General features: G+C 42.3%; 2 protein-coding genes across 2 annotated transcripts; one reads left to right on the top strand and one right to left on the bottom strand.

Annotated features, from left to right (window-relative positions):
* Positions 1-1,283: 1,283 nt before the first annotated feature.
* casr (calcium-sensing receptor) lies at positions 1,284-9,455 on the bottom strand. The gene is made up of 7 exons (XM_030360288.1): positions 8,844-9,455; positions 7,378-7,689; positions 6,728-7,034; positions 4,020-4,859; positions 3,319-3,549; positions 2,792-2,915; positions 1,284-2,468 (listed from the first exon to the last, which is right to left on the bottom strand). The coding sequence occupies exons 2-7, from the start codon at positions 7,563-7,565 to the stop codon at positions 1,324-1,326; spliced, it is 2,835 nt and encodes a 944-aa protein (XP_030216148.1). The 5' UTR covers positions 7,566-7,689; positions 8,844-9,455; the 3' UTR covers positions 1,284-1,323.
* Positions 9,456-10,126: 671 nt separating this feature from the next.
* On the top strand, positions 10,127-17,921 carry LOC115546655 (cationic amino acid transporter 2). Its single transcript, XM_030360290.1, has 12 exons — positions 10,127-10,216; positions 11,852-12,222; positions 12,328-12,483; positions 12,800-12,962; positions 13,310-13,440; positions 13,914-14,136; positions 14,636-14,772; positions 15,102-15,204; positions 15,689-15,822; positions 16,234-16,400; positions 16,871-16,979; positions 17,062-17,921. Exons 2-12 carry the CDS (start codon positions 11,853-11,855, stop codon positions 17,169-17,171), a joined length of 1,803 nt encoding a protein of 600 aa, XP_030216150.1. The 5' UTR covers positions 10,127-10,216; position 11,852; the 3' UTR covers positions 17,172-17,921.
* Positions 17,922-18,048: the final 127 nt, after the last annotated feature.

The following is an 18,048-nucleotide window of genomic DNA, read 5'->3' as shown; positions in this document are numbered from 1 at the left end:
GGGATAGGTGAAGGTGAAGGTGAAGTAAATTGCTAGTATTTGGCTGCGCATATCTAATGAGTAGTGCCTCATTTGCATATTTTATTTATTTTTTTAGACAAAGTGTAGGCCTAATACAAAAAATATTTCTGTTAGTATGAAGATTAATCTGGTAGAAATGTATGAAGATATCTATAAAGGAAAACAAAGTCCCATTCCCTTGTGTGATACTAGTGTCACCTATTGTGGTCAATATCAGGCCTTTCGCCCCGGATAGAGATTTTTTCACACATCCCACGTTGTTCACTGGGGTCATATTAGTCTATAACAGTTGAGATAATCTTCGCTAAATGAAGTGCATACAAATCGTATCCAGGACCTCTAGGATTTATATGTAGGCTACGCATATTGAATGAGATATTGCCTCATTTGCATATTTTTTTATATTTTTTAGACAAAGTGTAATGCAAAAAGTATTTCTCTTAATATGAAGATTCATCTTGTAAAAAAGTATGAGAATGTCTATAAAGGAAAAGAAAAGTCCCATTCACCACGTAGTGTGATACTAGTGTCACCTGTTATGGTCATTTTCAGGACTTTCGTCCCGGATAGAGATTTTGTCACACATCCCATGTTGTTCACTGGGGTCATATTAGTCTTTAACAGTTGAGATATTCTCCGCTAAATGAAGCGCATACAAAACTTTCCCAGCACCTAGACTAGTTGGCTCCCATCTAAAAATGTCAGTCTGAAAACCTATCCAAACATGCCATGTAAATCAACAATGTGAGAAATTTACTTGAGAAACTTTTAACTTATTATCCAATATTATATCCAAAAGTAGTATTAAAGTAGATACTCTAGTAGGCCTATGACATATACTTTTATAGAGGTTTTATACAGTCAATCAAATTAAATTGTTTACTAATCTCTGCAATCCACTTGATGAACAAGTATAAAATTAAGCAATGAATAAATACAAATACTCATTCTTTGATTTGAATTGAACTGCTTTACTTTTATTGTAATAATTAATTATTTACAATGTTGTTATAATTATTGAGAAAACGAGAATACAATGTACGGAATATTGAATAAGTTGACTAATTGAAACAAATTGCATCTATTACATAGTCAAATGAAATGTAAAGATTTACTGTACAGTCCAAATCATTTCAATAAATATTCCAAGTTGATGTTGAATGCTAATGAAAATTATTTACAATTCTGAATCACTAAGTTTCAACATCGAAAGTATGCCATCTTTGTCATCATATCAGACAGACATTTTAATGGTTATGGACTTCGCAATGGGCTTGCAATGTTCCCAAGCGTGAGGTTACATCACATGACTGAACTCCTTCTCGACTCGTCGAAGCTCAGGGACAGAGTGACTGTTCCACTCCCGAAGCTCACCCTGGGCCTGTGGATCCTGGGCTGGCCTGCGCTGGGCTCACAGTCGTTACCGTTGGTCTTGAGGCTTATGGACGAGGAGGGGGATGAGCCTGAAGACCCGCCGTTGCTGCCTGACCTTTTCCTGGACGCCGTGTTGTGCTTGAGGGTGGCTTTGGCAGCCACTTTGAAGGCGTGCGCCGCGGTGCTGCAGCGGACTTCCTCAATGGTGTTCCTGGAGGGCTTGAAGAGGATGATGTACACCTTGTGGAAGAAGAGGCAAGCCAAAAGGCCGAAGCTGGACGCCAGTATAGCGATCACCTCCACCGCCGACACAAACTTGCCGTAGGTGCTGAAGTACGCCGGGATGAATGAGATCCAAACGATGAAGAATATCAGCATGCTGAACGTGATGAACTTCGCCTCTGTGAAGTTCTCCGGGAGTTTGCGCGATTTGAACGCGAAGAAGAAGCAAATGGCGGCAAGGAGACAGGTGTAGCCGATCAGAAAGCCCAGGGCCATCATGGAGCCCTCGTTGCAGGTGATGAAGATGATCTCATCGATGTCGTGGTTCTTGGAGCTGGCCGGCGGGGCGTTGTAGAGCCAGACCACGCAAATCATCACCTGGACGAAGGTGCACAGGAACACCAGCAAGAACTGCAGGTTCAGGCCCCACCACTTGCGGTGGAGACTGGTGGGGATCTTGGCCTCGAAGACGAGCAGCACGCGGTTGGTCTTGACCAGGATGCAGGAGATGCAGAGGACGAAGCTGATCCCGAAGGCCGGCTGGCGCAGGCGGCACGTCCAGTCCTGGGGTTCACCGATGAACATAAGAGAGCTGGAGAAGCAGCAGACCAGGGAGAAGAGGAGGAGGTAGGACAGCTCCCGGTTGGTGGCCTTCACGATGGGAGTGTTGCGGAATCGGGCAAACACCCCTAGGACGAAGGCCGTCAGCAAGACTCCCAGCACTGCGAATATTGTCAGGGCTATGCCGAAGGGCTCCGTCCATGCGAGGAACTCGATCTCTTTCAGAAAGCAGAACGTGTGGTTCCCGTTGGACCACGAGTTGTTTGGACATTTGGTGCAAACACTGGCATCTGCATGATGGATAAACAAACAAAATCACATGCCCGCCTTCACACTGCCACAGTAACAAGTTGTTATCCAAGATTCAAAACTCTTTATAGCCCAAAAGATTAGACATACGGGACTAAGATTTGGCTGAGATCTTACGTTCAACATTTGACTGGTTGTAATAAATCAGGGCAATCTACAACCAGCAGACAGAAATGTGCAAACAACAAAACAAACAATGAATATCTAGTTATAAAGGCACTTAAATGCAGCAGCAACGGTGTATTCTCTTAAACTACAAGTGAGTGTGAAACAATGGGAGTTTAGGTATTTCATGAATTCATACCTTTATGGTTACTGTATTCTCCATCAGAGCACTCTTTGCATTCAAAACAGCAAGTGGGCTCGCTGTCTATGATGCCCTTTCTGGTGCCTGGGTCGCAGTCCTCACTGCAGTTTGAAAACGGCAGCTGGAGTGTATGATAGCAGAAGAGCATGTGAGCATAGAAATTAGTATACCTGCAGTCACAACACTATCATCCAAAAACTCTGCAAATCTTCCTTAGAGGATCATTATTGTAAAAAATTATAGTTATTAATTTGTTTAATTGTTGACTTACATCACATTATGGATGAGAGAGAGAGAGAGAGAAAGAGAGAGAGAGAGAGAGAGAGAGAGAGAGAGAGAGAGAGAGAGAGAGAGAGAGAGAGAGAGAGAGAGAGAGAGAGAGAGCGAGAGAGAGAGAGAGAGAGAGGAAGAGGGAGAGAGAGAGAGAGAGAGAGAGAGAGAGAGAGAGAGAGAGAGAGAGAGAGAGAGAGAGGAAGAGGGAGAGAGAGTGTAATGGAAAATATTTCCCTAAGTAGGTGAATAACCTCTGTGCTGTATCCATTCCACAGTATCTTGGCATTGTCGATGTAGAGCTTGGATCCCTTTTTGATGTGCATGTTGTAGTAGCCGATCTCCTCAAACACCACGGACGCATCTTCTGTTGACCTATGCCAGTTGATGATGGTGTAGTTCCCCCACATCTCAGCGTTCTCATCGAAGTGTACCTTCTCCCCAATGCTGTCGATGTAATCCAAATGTCTCAGCTGCTTCAGGACCTGTGGAGAAGAGAGCAGTGTGCAATGGATGGAAACTTCAAATGATGAAGCCCTCACATATTTAGCTGCGTCGCCTGTTTTAAGTAAGTGCACTGAACATTAAAATGGTTGATAGATTTTGATAGGGTGCAGGATAGTGTGGTGGCAGTGAGTATGTTGAGTTCGACTGCCATCTGAAACGTAATGGATTAGATTGCCTCAGTTTACCTGAATAATTGTGCATAATTGAGCAAGAGCCCAACTCTTACCAGCTCCATAAATTTACATTCTAACACCTTCTTGCTCTGTGATGATATGTCCATGTCTGCATTCATTGTTTAACCCATTCCCGCTCCTTCATAACCTGTCTCTGTATTCAATCTGTAACCCTTTTGTAACCCCCTGTCAAATACATATACTCTCTAATCCTAAATGTTCCTTGATGACCTATCAGTCTATCCACTTACTCTCTCATCACTGCGTCTCCTTACCTGCCACGCCTCCATATCTTTCGTATCTGCGCAGGAGCTGTTAGCGAAAAGCCCTCGGCCAGGGGTGCAGGTGAGTATGTCCTGCAGGGCCTGGGCGATGGAGTAGACGGCCACGTACACGTTGTAGGAGATACGGAGGTGCGTGTAGTCCAGATACGGCGTCTCAGCGCTGGTGATGTCCTCATCGCCCGAGCACAGCGGCCGCGAGCTCTCTGTGCCGTTCTCGCTCTCCTGCAGCCTCAAGCTGTCCTCCAGGTAGCAGTTGAAGGTTTCCTCCCAGAACTCCCGGATGAACTCGTTGTGGCTGACCTTCTTGGGCTGCACCTGCTGGAGGAACTCCTTGAACCCTGGGATATGGCCAGGCCTCAGGGCGAAGCCGATAGTGCCGGCCATGACGTCAAGGTACTCTGGTTTGGCGATCAGCGAGGAGCTGGCCCACGCCTCGCTGGCCAGCCAGAGGCGGTCGGTGATGTTTCTCCTGGCCATCTCCTTGATCAAGGGCTCCACGTCGGGACCACTGGCGAAAACCACGATCACTTTGGCCGTGGAGTTCTCAATGCGGTCCACCAAGGCTTGGATCTCGTGGTCTTCAAAGTACTGTGAGATGAATTCGTTTAGGTGAATGCAGATGTCCCGCTCCTCCATCTCCTTCTCAAACTTCTCGATGCCCGGGCGTCCGTACTCGTCGTCCGAGGCCACGGCGATGACCCAGTTCCACTGGAAGTAGGCGATGATGTCGGCCATGGCAGTGGCCTGGTACTCGTCAGTGGGGATGGTTCTCATGAAGGACTTGTACTGGTTCTTGTTGCTCAGCAACCGGCTGGAGGAAGCATAACTGATCTATAGAATGCATTCAGATTAAGCTACATTTACATCACATTCACAATCGCAAACATTCACATTACATCACATTTCATCCCTGTCTCACACCACAATGTATAGTATAGTTATGTTGGTCCAAAGCGGAAAACATAGTAATTTCACAATAATGCCTCAAAATAATGTGAAATTCCTTCCTTTTCTATAAGTCTGCTTCCACGTCACTAGATGTGAGTTTCTGTCTTTGACAACAAACAAGATGGCTGAAGGTGTAAAAAGCAATATTTGGATATAGATTAGACATTAAAATAACAATTTTGAAATGTGCTTCCTATTTATGTATGATGTACCCGACTGTCCTGGATTCTCTTTTATATCAAAGTGGGTCTAATGGACAAGAACAATTATCAATCTAGGGGCTCCAACCCTGAAAGAAGTGACTCATAAAGCCTTAGCATATGCTTCAACTGAAGTTCTTCCCAGACCTAATAGTCCAAAAAAACTATTCAAGAATTTTCAGACTGGGTTGCACGTTCACACACATTCATATTGCATCACATTCACATACATTCACGTTTACAATGACATCATATTTACATCACATAACATAATCGTTCAGCAGACAACTTTATCTAAAATGACTTTGCGAACAATCAAGGCAGACCAACAATGTTGAAGCAAGTGTAAAAGTGTAAGAACATTTCTAAACAAACCAACTGGACACAGTGTAGAGCAGCTCTATGACTCAAGAACACAAAGGTGTCCCAAGACTGTGGTCAAGTGTGTAAAAGGAGCTGGTGCTCAACGTAGGAGATGTCCTGAACACAACAGAGAAGTTGTAGTAAATTGAAGGTTTTTGAAGAGATGGGTCATAAAATGTTTATGTTCTACAGAGGGATTATGAAGGTCAAATGGGTGTACTATAGATAATTGGCACACGCAGAAGTGTGCTTGTGATAACAAGATAATATGGAACTACTAGAATTTGACATTGATTGCCTGGCCCACTGCTGTCATTCTGGCGAGGGTCATCTGACTTAAAAGGGGTCATCATGACAAAACTAGGAGCTGCCAAAGGGAAAGCCTTGGTAAGTAACAGTAAACACAGGGAGTGCGTGTGTCCATAACATTCACAATGGGTCTGTGACATCTTTGTGTGGGTGACGTTTGTGGTTGTTCTATCCAATATTAACACACAGATCCTCTGTTTCTACCTCTGTCGTGCCACAGCACTCAACCATAACATGTTGATATGAAGATCATTATTATAAGAAAAAACATTAATTCTATGTATGTATGTATTTACGATATATGTAAATATGTATGTATGTATGTATGTATGTATGTATGTATGTATGTATGTATGTATGTATGTATGTATGTATGTATGTATGTATGTATGTATGTATGTATGTATGTATGTATGTATGTATGTATGTATGTATGTATGTATGTATGTATGTATGTGTGTATGTATGCATGTGTGTATGTGTGTATGTATGTATGTATGTATGTATGTATGTATGTATGTATGTATGTATGTATGTATGTATGTATGTATGTATGTATGTATGTATGTATATATAATTATTTATGCAAATGTGTGTGTAATTTATCTGTGTATATTGTCTAGTTATATCATTTTTGGCCAATATTTTAGGGCCAAAACATGATCTTGCAGATGGAATTTATTTATTCAATCATGCTCACAAGCACACAGCAGCAGAAGAGATGTTTTCCCCTTATCTAGACGTCCCGGTCATCAAGCGGGGGCGTGTCTGTCAGTATGAGCCGTTTCCCAATGCTCAGATTTGGTTACCAAATCGGAGGGAGTCAGCCCCTATAGAGAGGCTGACAGCATCTAGGGGGAGTGACCGGGCAGGGCTCACCTGAGGGATGTAAAACAGACTCAGGAGGTTGGCCACGGCGGTGGAGACGGCGGAGCCTGACGCCCCCACCACGGCGATGGTGGAGGGGATGTGGTCGGTGCAGTTGCAGAACTCGTCCAGGTTGATGGAGTCCATCTTGTTCTGTGCCACGAAGCTCAGCGTGGCCTCGAGCGCCTTGGACACGGTGTTGCAGGTGTCGTAGATCCTGTAGCCCAGGGTGATGTTGGGCAGGAGGGAGCTGCTGTTGTTGATCTCATCGATGGCGAAGATCATGGCCTGCAGCCAGCGGAAGCCCCTGAAGTTGTACCTGCCAGAGGGACATTTGGGGTTACTAGTTTGTGTTGTTTTTTTTTCAGATGCTTTCATTCCTAGCGACGCCCTGTGAATTCAGATAGCAGCAGGTCAGGTATTAGGCAGGGCATCTTGCTCGAGGGCGCCCACCACAGGGTACTTTGAGGGCCACGGCCATCAGAGTACATTTTTGCTGGGAGTTTAACACCCTCACCCCCTGACAACACTATCCTGTCCCCAAAAGCATGGTCAAAAGTGCTGATTATTTTATTTGACATCCACATGAAACCATTTCAATTCAATTGCTGATTGATAGATTGATCCACAGATGGATTTTAAACCAACGAGGGACACGTTACCTCACACACTGAGTGGACTCTGGCCTGGCCGCCAGGTCCTGGTCTTTAGAAGCGACTCCAAAGTGTATGGGGAAGAGACCCCCAAGGAGAATATCCCCGGTCTTCTGTGCTCTCTGATAGGGCCCGTAGGTTGAGGTCAGCTGGACGGACCCCAGGAGCAGCAGATAATAACCCAGTAAAAACGCCATCCCTTCCTTTGGTCAAACAAAGATTGTATTCCTTTCAGAAGCTCCCTGATGGCCTCATTGTGGTCCATAGGTCTGCCTGCGATCTGGTTTGGTCCCGCTCATGGTTGTACGGTTTAAAAAACGCCTGCAGGAACAAGAAAACATTACACGTTTCCATTAAGTGTCTAATATGTGAAAATGCACTTTTCTTTACACTTCGCTGAAACAACAATTCAATTTAGCATCAATGACTTTATACTATTACTATGCATATGCAATAATGGAAATATTATTATAAAATTAATACTATTGTGTTGTATGAATATGTACAATTCCTAAGGGAACCTGTAGGAATGCCCAGTGAATGGCATACAGAGCTTCCTCCAACCCAGTGGTTACCAACAAAGTATCGTACGAAACTAGTTTTCAAAATATCTTATCGGTTCCTGTCCTTTTTTGCATCATTTTATAGTTATATTTCCCCCTGGAAGTATGAGCATTAGCCGGTGTTTATATTCCCATCGTCACCCAGGGCAGCAGATTATACGGATGCTGCTTGAAGTGCCTAAGCTCGCACGTCGAGTGAGGGAGAGAGTCACACTTGAGTGAGCAGGCTTCCTGCGAGCGCTGGGGTCTAAAACGCGCTGGCTTGTAAAAAGCGGTCACCATGGAAAAGTGTGATGGCCGGCCCTCCATCTGGCTTCTAATCCTGGAAAAAAAAAACGCTGTGCCGCCGTACGATGGCAGCGGCCATTAAGAGAATATCTGGAGGGCCACTTACTACAAACATAAACATTACAGAGAGATGTTTTTGTGGAAGGATTCCATTTTACACAACCACTTTCTATAATGGTATGCTGAACAAAGTAGAACCGTTATGGAGATGATGATGCACATTGGTTTTCTGTTGGTAAGCCTCTCCAGATATAATAGTGTCCAATTTGTGTGGTGGATTTCATAATCGAGAGAAATCCATCAATGTGATGTAGGCACTCCAACTTTCCTGTAGGCCCACATGGACAAATAGAAAAAACACCTAAAAGCCCAATTCTAGCATCATCAAAAGCCATTCTATTTTCCCAACAAAATGAAATCGTATGATTATGAATATTATAAAGAGCTTTTGAATCTCTATCATAACATTGCTATTATTTTCAAGGTCCAACAATAAACAGCAATTACTTCATTAATACTAGACAGAATATAATTGTATGCGTAACCAGAATAGTACAATCGCCAAAGTCACCAAAAGTCCCCAAATTCCACTTGCTTTAGTTTTAAATAAAATAGTTTCCTTACCAGAATTCTTGAATGTTAATTTAAATACAGCTGTATGAAGTTCAGCACATCTCAGGAGGCCCGTGTCTGATGTGTCCTGTGTGAGTTTCTCAGACAAAGGGAAGACTGGACCTGTTCCGTTAGATGAATCATTAACTGGGAGAGCGCCAGTACATTCCCTTCAGCTAATGAAGTCATTAACCAATCCCAGCTCCTGACTCCATGAGCAACATGGCACCAAAGAGGGGCAGGTTATTTACAAATTGGGTCACATGTTTATTTAACGTCTTTAATTTAGCAATTTACTAGGTTTAAAGTAAGCAAGCTAAAAGCTCAGGCTACAGCAGCCTATAGGGCAACAACTAACACAACGAGACAGCCATAGCAGGAGGAAAGTTATCAAACAGCAGCTAGCAGTGATTATCGTTTTTGGATATGTCATTAATAAGCATAGACTTCTTGCTCAAGGGTGCGTATAGTGCCGAGATTAGGACTCGAACTCAGAAACTTTTCACAGCTGGGAGTTGCATAACTATTGCCACCAATCTACCATACCCACTTGCCTCCATATCTATCGACCTAACTGTCTGTGTGTCTGTGTGTCTGTGTGTCTGTCTGTGTGTCTGTCTGTCTGTCTGTCTGTCTGTCTGACTGTCTGTCTGTCTGTCTGTCTGCCTGCCTGCCTGCCTGTCTGTCTGTCCATCTCTCTATCAATCTATCTATCCTTTTATCATTTAGCTATTAATGTTTTTCTTTTTCACTCTCATACTCACTCTCACTCTCACTGCACTCTCTGCCTGTGTGTTGGTCCACAATCACTGCTGGACACTCTCCTGCTGCTAGCATTAATTCATGGTACCGGCACATTTCCAGGGACAAATGGATTGCTCTTAGCGTTCTTCTCACACTCTAATGAGCAAGTCATCAATTTGTTGCTAAGCAGATGTCCCCATCCTAATAAAATCTAATCATGATGTGGACTTCCAGTATCTGGTTAGTAAGAGATCACCTTATTGCAGGAAATGTAAACACTTTCATTTGATATAATGTGGAAATTATTACACGGCCTGTGGGATATTGTTTAAAAAAAGTAAAACACATCTCCATACTGTCAATTAATCACTGAGTGAATGGTGAATCAAAAGTGGCAAAAAGTAGAAAATTACTTAGATAGGATTTTGTTTAAACCAAGTTCACAAACAACCTGCCAAATGAATCCAATCTGTCTTTTTCCAGAAATGGCATGTACACCTGAAATGTAACATAATGTGTCAAAAATGTGGGTACCTCAAGATGTGGGATTTTCGAAGAAGGCAGATAAATGGAAGAGATTTACTCTAAAATAGTCTAGTTTAGAAACTTGGCGACTAACAGCATCATCCAACAGCTCAAAGGTAAGTGTAAACTGCTTCGATGGAACAATTCTTTAATTAAAAAACCTCCCATTTGAATTGTGATACTTTGTCATCAAATAATATTTTTCTTTCATTGTTTAAAAAGATCAGACTCAGAGAGGAGAAAGCTCTTTTCAGCGGTAATGAAAGAAATTGGGGAAACATTGGGGAAAGAGGTTTCGGGGCACTTAATTCAGATTAAAACTAAAACATTGAAATCAGTTTCTAATGATGATGTTTTGTTTAGTTTTTGATGTTATAATGCTTTGGTGATTTGGACTTTCACATTTCACAAGTCTTTCCACATTAATTAAATCTTCATTCATAATATATTTTATAATAATTTGATATAATCAATATTATCATGTGCCCAAAAGGGATTTAAGCATATTTGTCCTCAATATTACTTGAGATACCATCTTGTTATGCATACTGCATACTTCTGTTAGATTTTAGTTAGCCTATATTTTTTTAGCTCTTTAAATGCAGTGAATCTACTGAATCTGTCTTTACCTACAAAACTTTGAAAGTAATGAGCCTTAAACCCTAGTTACAGTGTTGAGCACTAAGATTCACGTATATCCTTATGAATAGCCTTAAGGTTGAGATTTAGGGTGATGTTTTTATTTTGGCAATGCTAACTTGGACAATATGTATCTGCAGTGCCCAAGTAACTTTTATGTGTTTATATTTTTGCCTGTATATATTTACTTACAATGTGCAAGATTTAGTCAAATAATCTGGATTATACATTTTATAACGTTTTACCATTCCCTCTCTCCTTCTGTGTTACTACTCAAGTTATTGCCCTTACTGTAAAATCTGAATGAATATGAACTATGTAACGCATGTGTGTACTTACAAGAGTTGTGAACATAAACCCTTAGAAATGTATTATTTACCTGGTCCGCTTGGGAATGTTTCTTCTCCGAGGTCAGGTTTGTTTGAACCGTCCATCAATCTGTCAGGTTTATATCCTGAGGCGTCATCACAGACTGAAAGGGCTTCACTGGCACCTTAACCCTTAGAGGTACCACTCAAATACCAGCAAGGAAGAAACCTTAGGGAGAAATACTATGGATCCCTCCTTTCAGGGTGTATGGTACCACTCCTAGGAAGATATTGATCGTGTTTTACACTGTGCATCCGGGAGGTTGATTAAGAGACAGCTGACCTGACTTTATATGAGTTGATCAGAGTGTCTGGTGGTCGGCTGTTCTACTGGGATGATAACTGGGGTGTTCTGGAGATCAATCTCTACATTGCTTGCGAGTACGTGTCAACTGGATGGATGTTTGGGGCCAGGCAGCAGACTGAACTGTGGCTTATATTCAGAGCCATGAGTTCCACGTCCTACTCTGCAGGGGGTTAGCTGTGTCCTCATTAGAATGGATACCCTGGCAATGTGAACGGCAAAAAGCTATGTTCTCTTGTTGTTTAATTTATTTTAATGATATTTTTTAAATATATTTTGCTATTTCCCCTTTCGGCTCCCGGTCTAAACGGCAGTCTACCTGCATACCCCCTCAACCAAGACGCCCTAACGCCCTATCTGCATCTCAACGACAACTACCTGAATTCCCCTTGAGCTGCTTTAGATGAACGTGAACGCTAAATACCGACGTTTTCTGCCAGCATGTCTGGGGCCCAGGTACTGCGGTTCCTGAAGAGCCTGTCCAGGACCAAACCCCTGGAGCCTGAGGGTGAGGAGTCCAACTTCCGGCGTAACCTGACCACGCTGGACTTGGTGGCTCTGGGCGTGGGCAGCACCCTGGGGGCCGGTGTGTACGTGCTGTCGGGGGAGGTGGCGAGGACCGTGTCCGGGCCCAGCATCATCGTCTCCTTCCTGGTCGCCGCCGTCGCGTCCGTCTTTGCCGGACTGTGTTACGCTGAGTTCGGGGCGCGGGTCCCCAAGACGGGCTCGGCCTACCTGTACAGCTACGTGACGGTCGGGGAGATATGGGCCTTCGTGACGGGCTGGAACCTGCTGCTGTCCTACGTCATCGGTATAGACCTATCGAACATCGATTATGAATCTGAATCCTACTTTTAATATCTGAATTCCCGTAAGCAATGTGAGCACCGTGTCTCTGCGCTCACCTGCTGCTCAGGAACGTCCAGCGTGGCCCGGGCCTGGAGTGGAACCTTCGATGACCTCATCGGGAACGCTATCGCCGGATCGCTAAGAAACATGGCCGCCATCGATCTTCCCGGTCTGGCGCCTTACCCAGACTTCTTTGCGGCCGGCCTCATAATGTTACTAGCAGGTATTTGTATATACATAGTCTGCTGTAAACATATGTATCACAACATATATATTTAAGGTTGAACTACAATCTTTAGAAATGCATTTTTGTAATCAAGGTGAGAGAATGAATGAATATATAACCTAATATACTGTATATCCTAATCAGGCTTTTCAACAGATTTTATATATATTTTTTGGAATTATGAACATGTTTTCAATAAATCAAATGCTGCATACATAAACATGTTTTTTGTTAAAATCAACGTGCTGTGTATCTAGGAATTGTTTTCCCATAATTCAATTCAAAGGTCATTTTCGGCAAACTTTCTTCTCAGGGATTCTTGCGTTTGGAGCCAAAGAGTCTGCTATTGTCAATAAGATCTTCACAGCGCTGAACATCCTGGTGTTGCTATTTGTGATCATCAGCGGCTTCATAAAGGGCGACATTGATAACTGGTACACCAGTGAGGAGTCCATTCTCAACGAAACACTACATGGGTTTGGAACTTAACCTTTTTACTGAATGAAACACATGGAAATATATATCAATACATAAACAATGATATAATTACAATTGCAGGCAATTACGGTCACATTATAATATAATATATTCAAATATACACTGTATTTTGTCTAACATTGTACAATAGTATAAAATAGTATACAAGTATTTCTGTAATACTATTGGAACCTAAATAATAAATCAATTAATGATTTACGTTGTCGTTAAGGTAATTAATTTATTGGTTAGGAAAGCAGAACTCAATGGATGATTGAATGAAAGCATCTAGGAATCTATCCATCAATGAACCAATAATGACCTCCCTCCCTCTGTGTTCCCTTAGTACCCTGGCGTTGAATGAAACCAGTAGCTATGGTAAAGGAGGGTTCTTCCCCTTCGGCCTGAATGGAACCATATCAGGGGCAGCGACCTGCTTCTATGCCTTCGTGGGATTCGACTGCATTGCCACAACTGGTCGGTTCATTAAGAAGTCAAGTACTACAATAAAATAACAGGATAGGTAATGCAAAAAGGATGGGCCGGATAGTCTAGTGGTTAATGTGTTAGAATCCCAGAGGTTCTTGGATGAACCCCAATGGTGCAGTTACTCTGTACACATCCTTGAGCCATTTGCCCTAACCCCTTCATGTTCCATCTGAATCTAATATTTAAAATGATTTATGTGTACCCTAATTTCAAATCAAATCCTATCTTTCCTTCACTGTGAGGCTCCTTGGTTAAAAGAGTTTGCTAAATAACCAAAGAGTAAATAAGATTAGATTCAACTTCATTGTCATTACACAAGGAGGTACTAGTCATCAAAGTGCAGTGCGGCATTTGACCAGGAGTCCAAATAGTGCATGAATAAAACGAGATAGGCGGTATAATATTAATGAGCCACAACACAAACATAACAACGATCAAACCAATCCCTTGACCCCCCCCAGGAGAGGAGGTCCAGAACCCCCAGAGGTCCATCCCGCTGGGCATCGTGGCGTCGCTCCTCATCTGCTTCCTGGCGTACTTCGGCGTGTCGGCGGCGCTGACCCTGCTGATGCCCTACTACCTGATCAGCGTCCAGAGCCCGCTCCCTGTGGCCTTCGACTACATCGGCTGGGCGCCGGCCAAGTACGCCGTGGCCGTGGGCTCGCTGTGCGCCCTGTCCACCAGGTGCTGGCTGATGGGAGATGAACACACACACCCACACACACACACACACACACACACACACACACACACACACACACACACACACACACACACACACACACATAAGCCTTGGGTTGTTTATGTGGAGAAAATACATTATAAATGGATATGTTTCCTATTTATTTATTTATTTTATTAAATATATAATTCCATTTATAAATACATTACATTATTTATTTAATTGTATGACATTATTATTTAACAATATTAATTTGATTCAATCATATTTATTACATTTTATGATCATTAACCATTTTATCCAAAGCTTACAGTAGAAGGGCGATCTCGAAGCCTTCTATTTTCTTTAGGTTTGACCACACCTTTGGCGGCCATTTTCCCCAGGGATACAAACAGTGTCGCCACCAACAGCCAGTTCATCACATTCATAATACTGCAATGTATTCATGAGCATGTTTTGTGGAAGCGGTTTTAATGTGTTGTTGTTGTGTGTTGTCCCCAGCCTCCTGGGGTCCATGTTCCCCATGCCACGGGTTCTGTACGCCATGTCCCGGGACGGCCTGCTCTTCAAGGTGCTCAGCAAGTTGAGCGACAGGCAGAGCCCAGTCATTGCTACGCTGGTATCCGGTGCTGTTGCAGGTACACTTTATAGTGTGTGCGTGTCCACGTGTGTGCATGTGTGTGTGTAAGAATCTGTGCATGTATGTGATGTGGTTAAGTCTGTTGTAACATTGGGTATAACATTGAAACGGCGAACATGAATTGTGTGTTTGTGTGTGCTTATGCACACGTGTGTATCTGTGTGCTTGTGTGCTGATGTGTGTGTGTGTGTGTGTGTGTGTGTGTGTGTGTGTGTGTGTGTGTGTGTGTGTGTGTGTGTGTGTGTGTGTGTGTGTGTGTGTGTGTGTGTGTGTGTGTGTGTGTGTACGTGTGTGTGCTTACAAGCATGTGTGTGTGTGTCTGTGCAGCGTTCATGGCCCTGGTGTTCGACCTGAAGGCCTTGGTGGACTTGATGTCCATTGGAACTCTCTTTGCCTACACTCTTGTAGCCGTGTGTATCCTCATACTAAGGTACTGTCAGACCAAACCTCTTCCATTAGCTGAAATATCAACACTTCGAAAGAATGTGAATATTGAATTGTGTCAATGGTATATTAGCAATGATAACCTACTATTTGCTTCATTATAACCTATCATGAAGTAGATCATTTGTTAGATGAATGTTTTTGGACATGGAATGTGGTATGTATGACATTTGGAAGATACATGCAATACCTATTAGCGTCTTAGATTACCATATTAAGCGCTATATAAATTTCATTTATTATTATTATTATTATTACCTAAAATAGACATCATAAAATCCTTCCAGATTTGGATCAGGGTGAAACATATGTACGGTACATTGTCCGCATGTAAAGTAATTCATTATTCAAGTCTGATCAATATGAGAAGTGAGACAGCCTGAAGCATGAAGTTATGTTAGAAGTTCTAGTTTGGTAGCATGGTGCATTTGGACGTCACAGACGGAATAAAGCGTGTGATATCCACCCAGGTACCAGGCGGATCTCACTGAGGGCTCGGGTTCCATCCATCCAGAATCCTTCTCTCTGATGAGCACGCTGTCTCCGCCCTCACATGCCACCCCTCGCACCTCCAGCACTGTGTCAATGTTCACCGTCTCCATCAGTAATCTGCCTCCTCATCACCTTGTATTGGGATTTTTGATCTGTTATTCTAACTACATATTATGAATCATATATTTTATTCCATATTATCCTCATCACTTTAATTATTCTTATAAGTCGTGGTGGTATTATGCGTATTGGAATATTGATGATGTTAAACTCCTGAAGACTAACCTTACAAAAGTGTTAAGATATTGTTTAGCATTTAAAATGTATAATAGCTCAAATTTTTACCCCTTACCCTCCCTCTAATTTTACCTCTAATCCCTACATGTCTTTTACCCTCTTTCTTATATATTTCACACTATGTTGCATCATTGGTTCTCTTTTATAATGTGAATCAAGTGGTGTGTACTGGAACCGCTGCATTTCGTTGTGGATCCACAAAATCCATGAATCTCTGTTCCTCCAGTCTTCATAGCCATCGGTATGAGCCTGCTGGTTAGTAAGGGAGGGGACTCCCTACGGGGCCAGGAGTGGTGGAGCCTCCTGGCCCTGACCGGGATCCTGGTGCTCGTGGTGCTGCTGGTCGCTGCCATCTGGAGACAGCCGCAGAACTCCACCACTGCTACCTTCATGGTGCGAGGCAAACCTGTACTGCACCGTACTGCACGTTGTTCTACTCTTTTATATTATACTCTCTTCTGTTCATCTCTGCTCTCCTATAATCTATTGGGTTCTGTTGTGTTTTATTGTACTCTGTTTAACTCTGCTCTAATTGGCCCAAATCTACTCTGTTTTACTATGATATAAACTAATTGAGTTTACTCTAGTATAATCTATTGGATAATCTACTCAACAGTTCTACTCTAATAATAATTCTTTAATAGGCTACTCTTAATTACTCAACTCTATTCATCATTACATTGCTGTATTCTATTCGAGTCTAATAACTTGTGTTAAGAGGGCTTTTGTTAGAACACTCTCTTTATTCGTTGAGGACTGCTGCATGTTCGGATATCTCTTAAAACAAAACCAGGCCTCTAGCTGTTCTGCTGCTCGTGATAAATGAATAACGCTCCATGTGACCTCCTCTGCGACCCCTCCAGGTTCCCTTCCTGCCCGTGCTTCCCGTCCTCAGCATTTTCGTCAACGTCTACCTCATGATCCAGTTGGGATCCGACACGTGGGCCCGCTACGCCGTGTGGATGGCAGTCGGTATGGGAAGTGAACCGTCAACAACTCACAACAGTGGCTGTGTCAGTGTGAAAAATGATGGGAGTTGTTTATTTTTCAACAGGTCTACTGATCTACTTCTGCTACGGTGTGCAGCACAGTGTGCAGAAAAGAAGGCTTGAAAGCACACAAAATGAAGTCAATATTCAGAACCTCCCTAGAAACTTTGAGTGATGGTTTACAGTCTGAGCAGGCTTCAGTGGATTGCAGATGTGAGACGTCATGTGTGTGCTTTTTATTTGTTGTATCAACTGACTTGCAAGTGGAGGCAGCATGTTTTTCAGGACCAACATCGTTGAATTCTTCCTCCATTTTTAACTATCATGGCCCAAACTTTTTATATTTTTTAAGTAGCCTACATTTTTTATATAATATTTTTAGCTAACAATAGTATTGCTCAGAGAAAATAATATTGAATTGTTTGGGAATTGTATTCATTTAACTAATTGCATGTTTTTTTGAAGTGTATTAAATGCATTCAAATGTTTTGGGATAATATACAAAAGAAAGGGAAAACATTTAATTTAGAATTCTGAGTTATGAGTTTATGATAAAGATGTATTTGATTAAGATATATGTTTAGATTTTAAAATAAATTGGAAGTAAATATTTATCAAGTTAAATAGATTCCTTTTAATTTGCTATTTAAAATGTATTGAGTAACAACTATTAACATTTTGTATTATATGAATCCACAAATGAATTATTCCTATTTTATCTACGACATAGTGGATGGAATGAGCTTGACATATGTTGGATTTCAGTTGGAATGTTCATTTGAATGATCAGTGTTTTGAAACAGCTGTTTTATAAAATGCTAAATACTTGTATGTTTTTATGATGCATAACGAGTGTAGTGCTATTTTTAGGTTTTACATGACAAATTACAGAGGTCTGATTTTGAAATAAACCAATTGGATACTTCAACACAGTAATTGAATGTACAAATATAAAAAATCTATGTCGCGCAGCCCCAGACTACCTAGTATGTGAGGTAGGAACTTATAAAGCAGCTTTTGTTTTCATCTGTTAACGCAGCACACACTACCGT

This window comes from Gadus morhua, chromosome 7 (assembly GCF_902167405.1).
Source record: "Gadus morhua chromosome 7, gadMor3.0, whole genome shotgun sequence".
NCBI lineage: Eukaryota > Metazoa > Chordata > Actinopteri > Gadiformes > Gadidae > Gadus > Gadus morhua.
The sequence above is the reverse complement of the archived record's forward strand: the minus strand, read 5'-3'. Positions and strand labels throughout refer to the sequence as shown.

Excerpts from the sequence above, each read along its gene's own strand:
- casr (XM_030360288.1), bottom strand. The coding sequence starts at position 7,565 with ATGGCGTTTTTACTGGGTTATTATCTGCTGCTCCTGGGGTCCGTCCAG. Across the intron at positions 2,916-3,318 it reads GGAATGGATACAGCACAGAG|CTGCCGTTTTCAAACTGCAG; the intron begins GTTATTCACCTA and ends CATACACTCCAG. Across the intron at positions 2,469-2,791 it reads AGAATACAGTAACCATAAAG|ATGCCAGTGTTTGCACCAAA; the intron begins GTATGAATTCAT and ends TCCATCATGCAG.
- LOC115546655 (XM_030360290.1), top strand. The coding sequence starts at position 11,853 with ATGTCTGGGGCCCAGGTACTGCGGTTCCTGAAGAGCCTGTCCAGGACC. Across the intron at positions 12,223-12,327 it reads GCTGCTGTCCTACGTCATCG|GAACGTCCAGCGTGGCCCGG; the intron begins GTATAGACCTAT and ends CCTGCTGCTCAG. Across the intron at positions 12,963-13,309 it reads CTCAACGAAACACTACATGG|TACCCTGGCGTTGAATGAAA; the intron begins GTTTGGAACTTA and ends GTGTTCCCTTAG.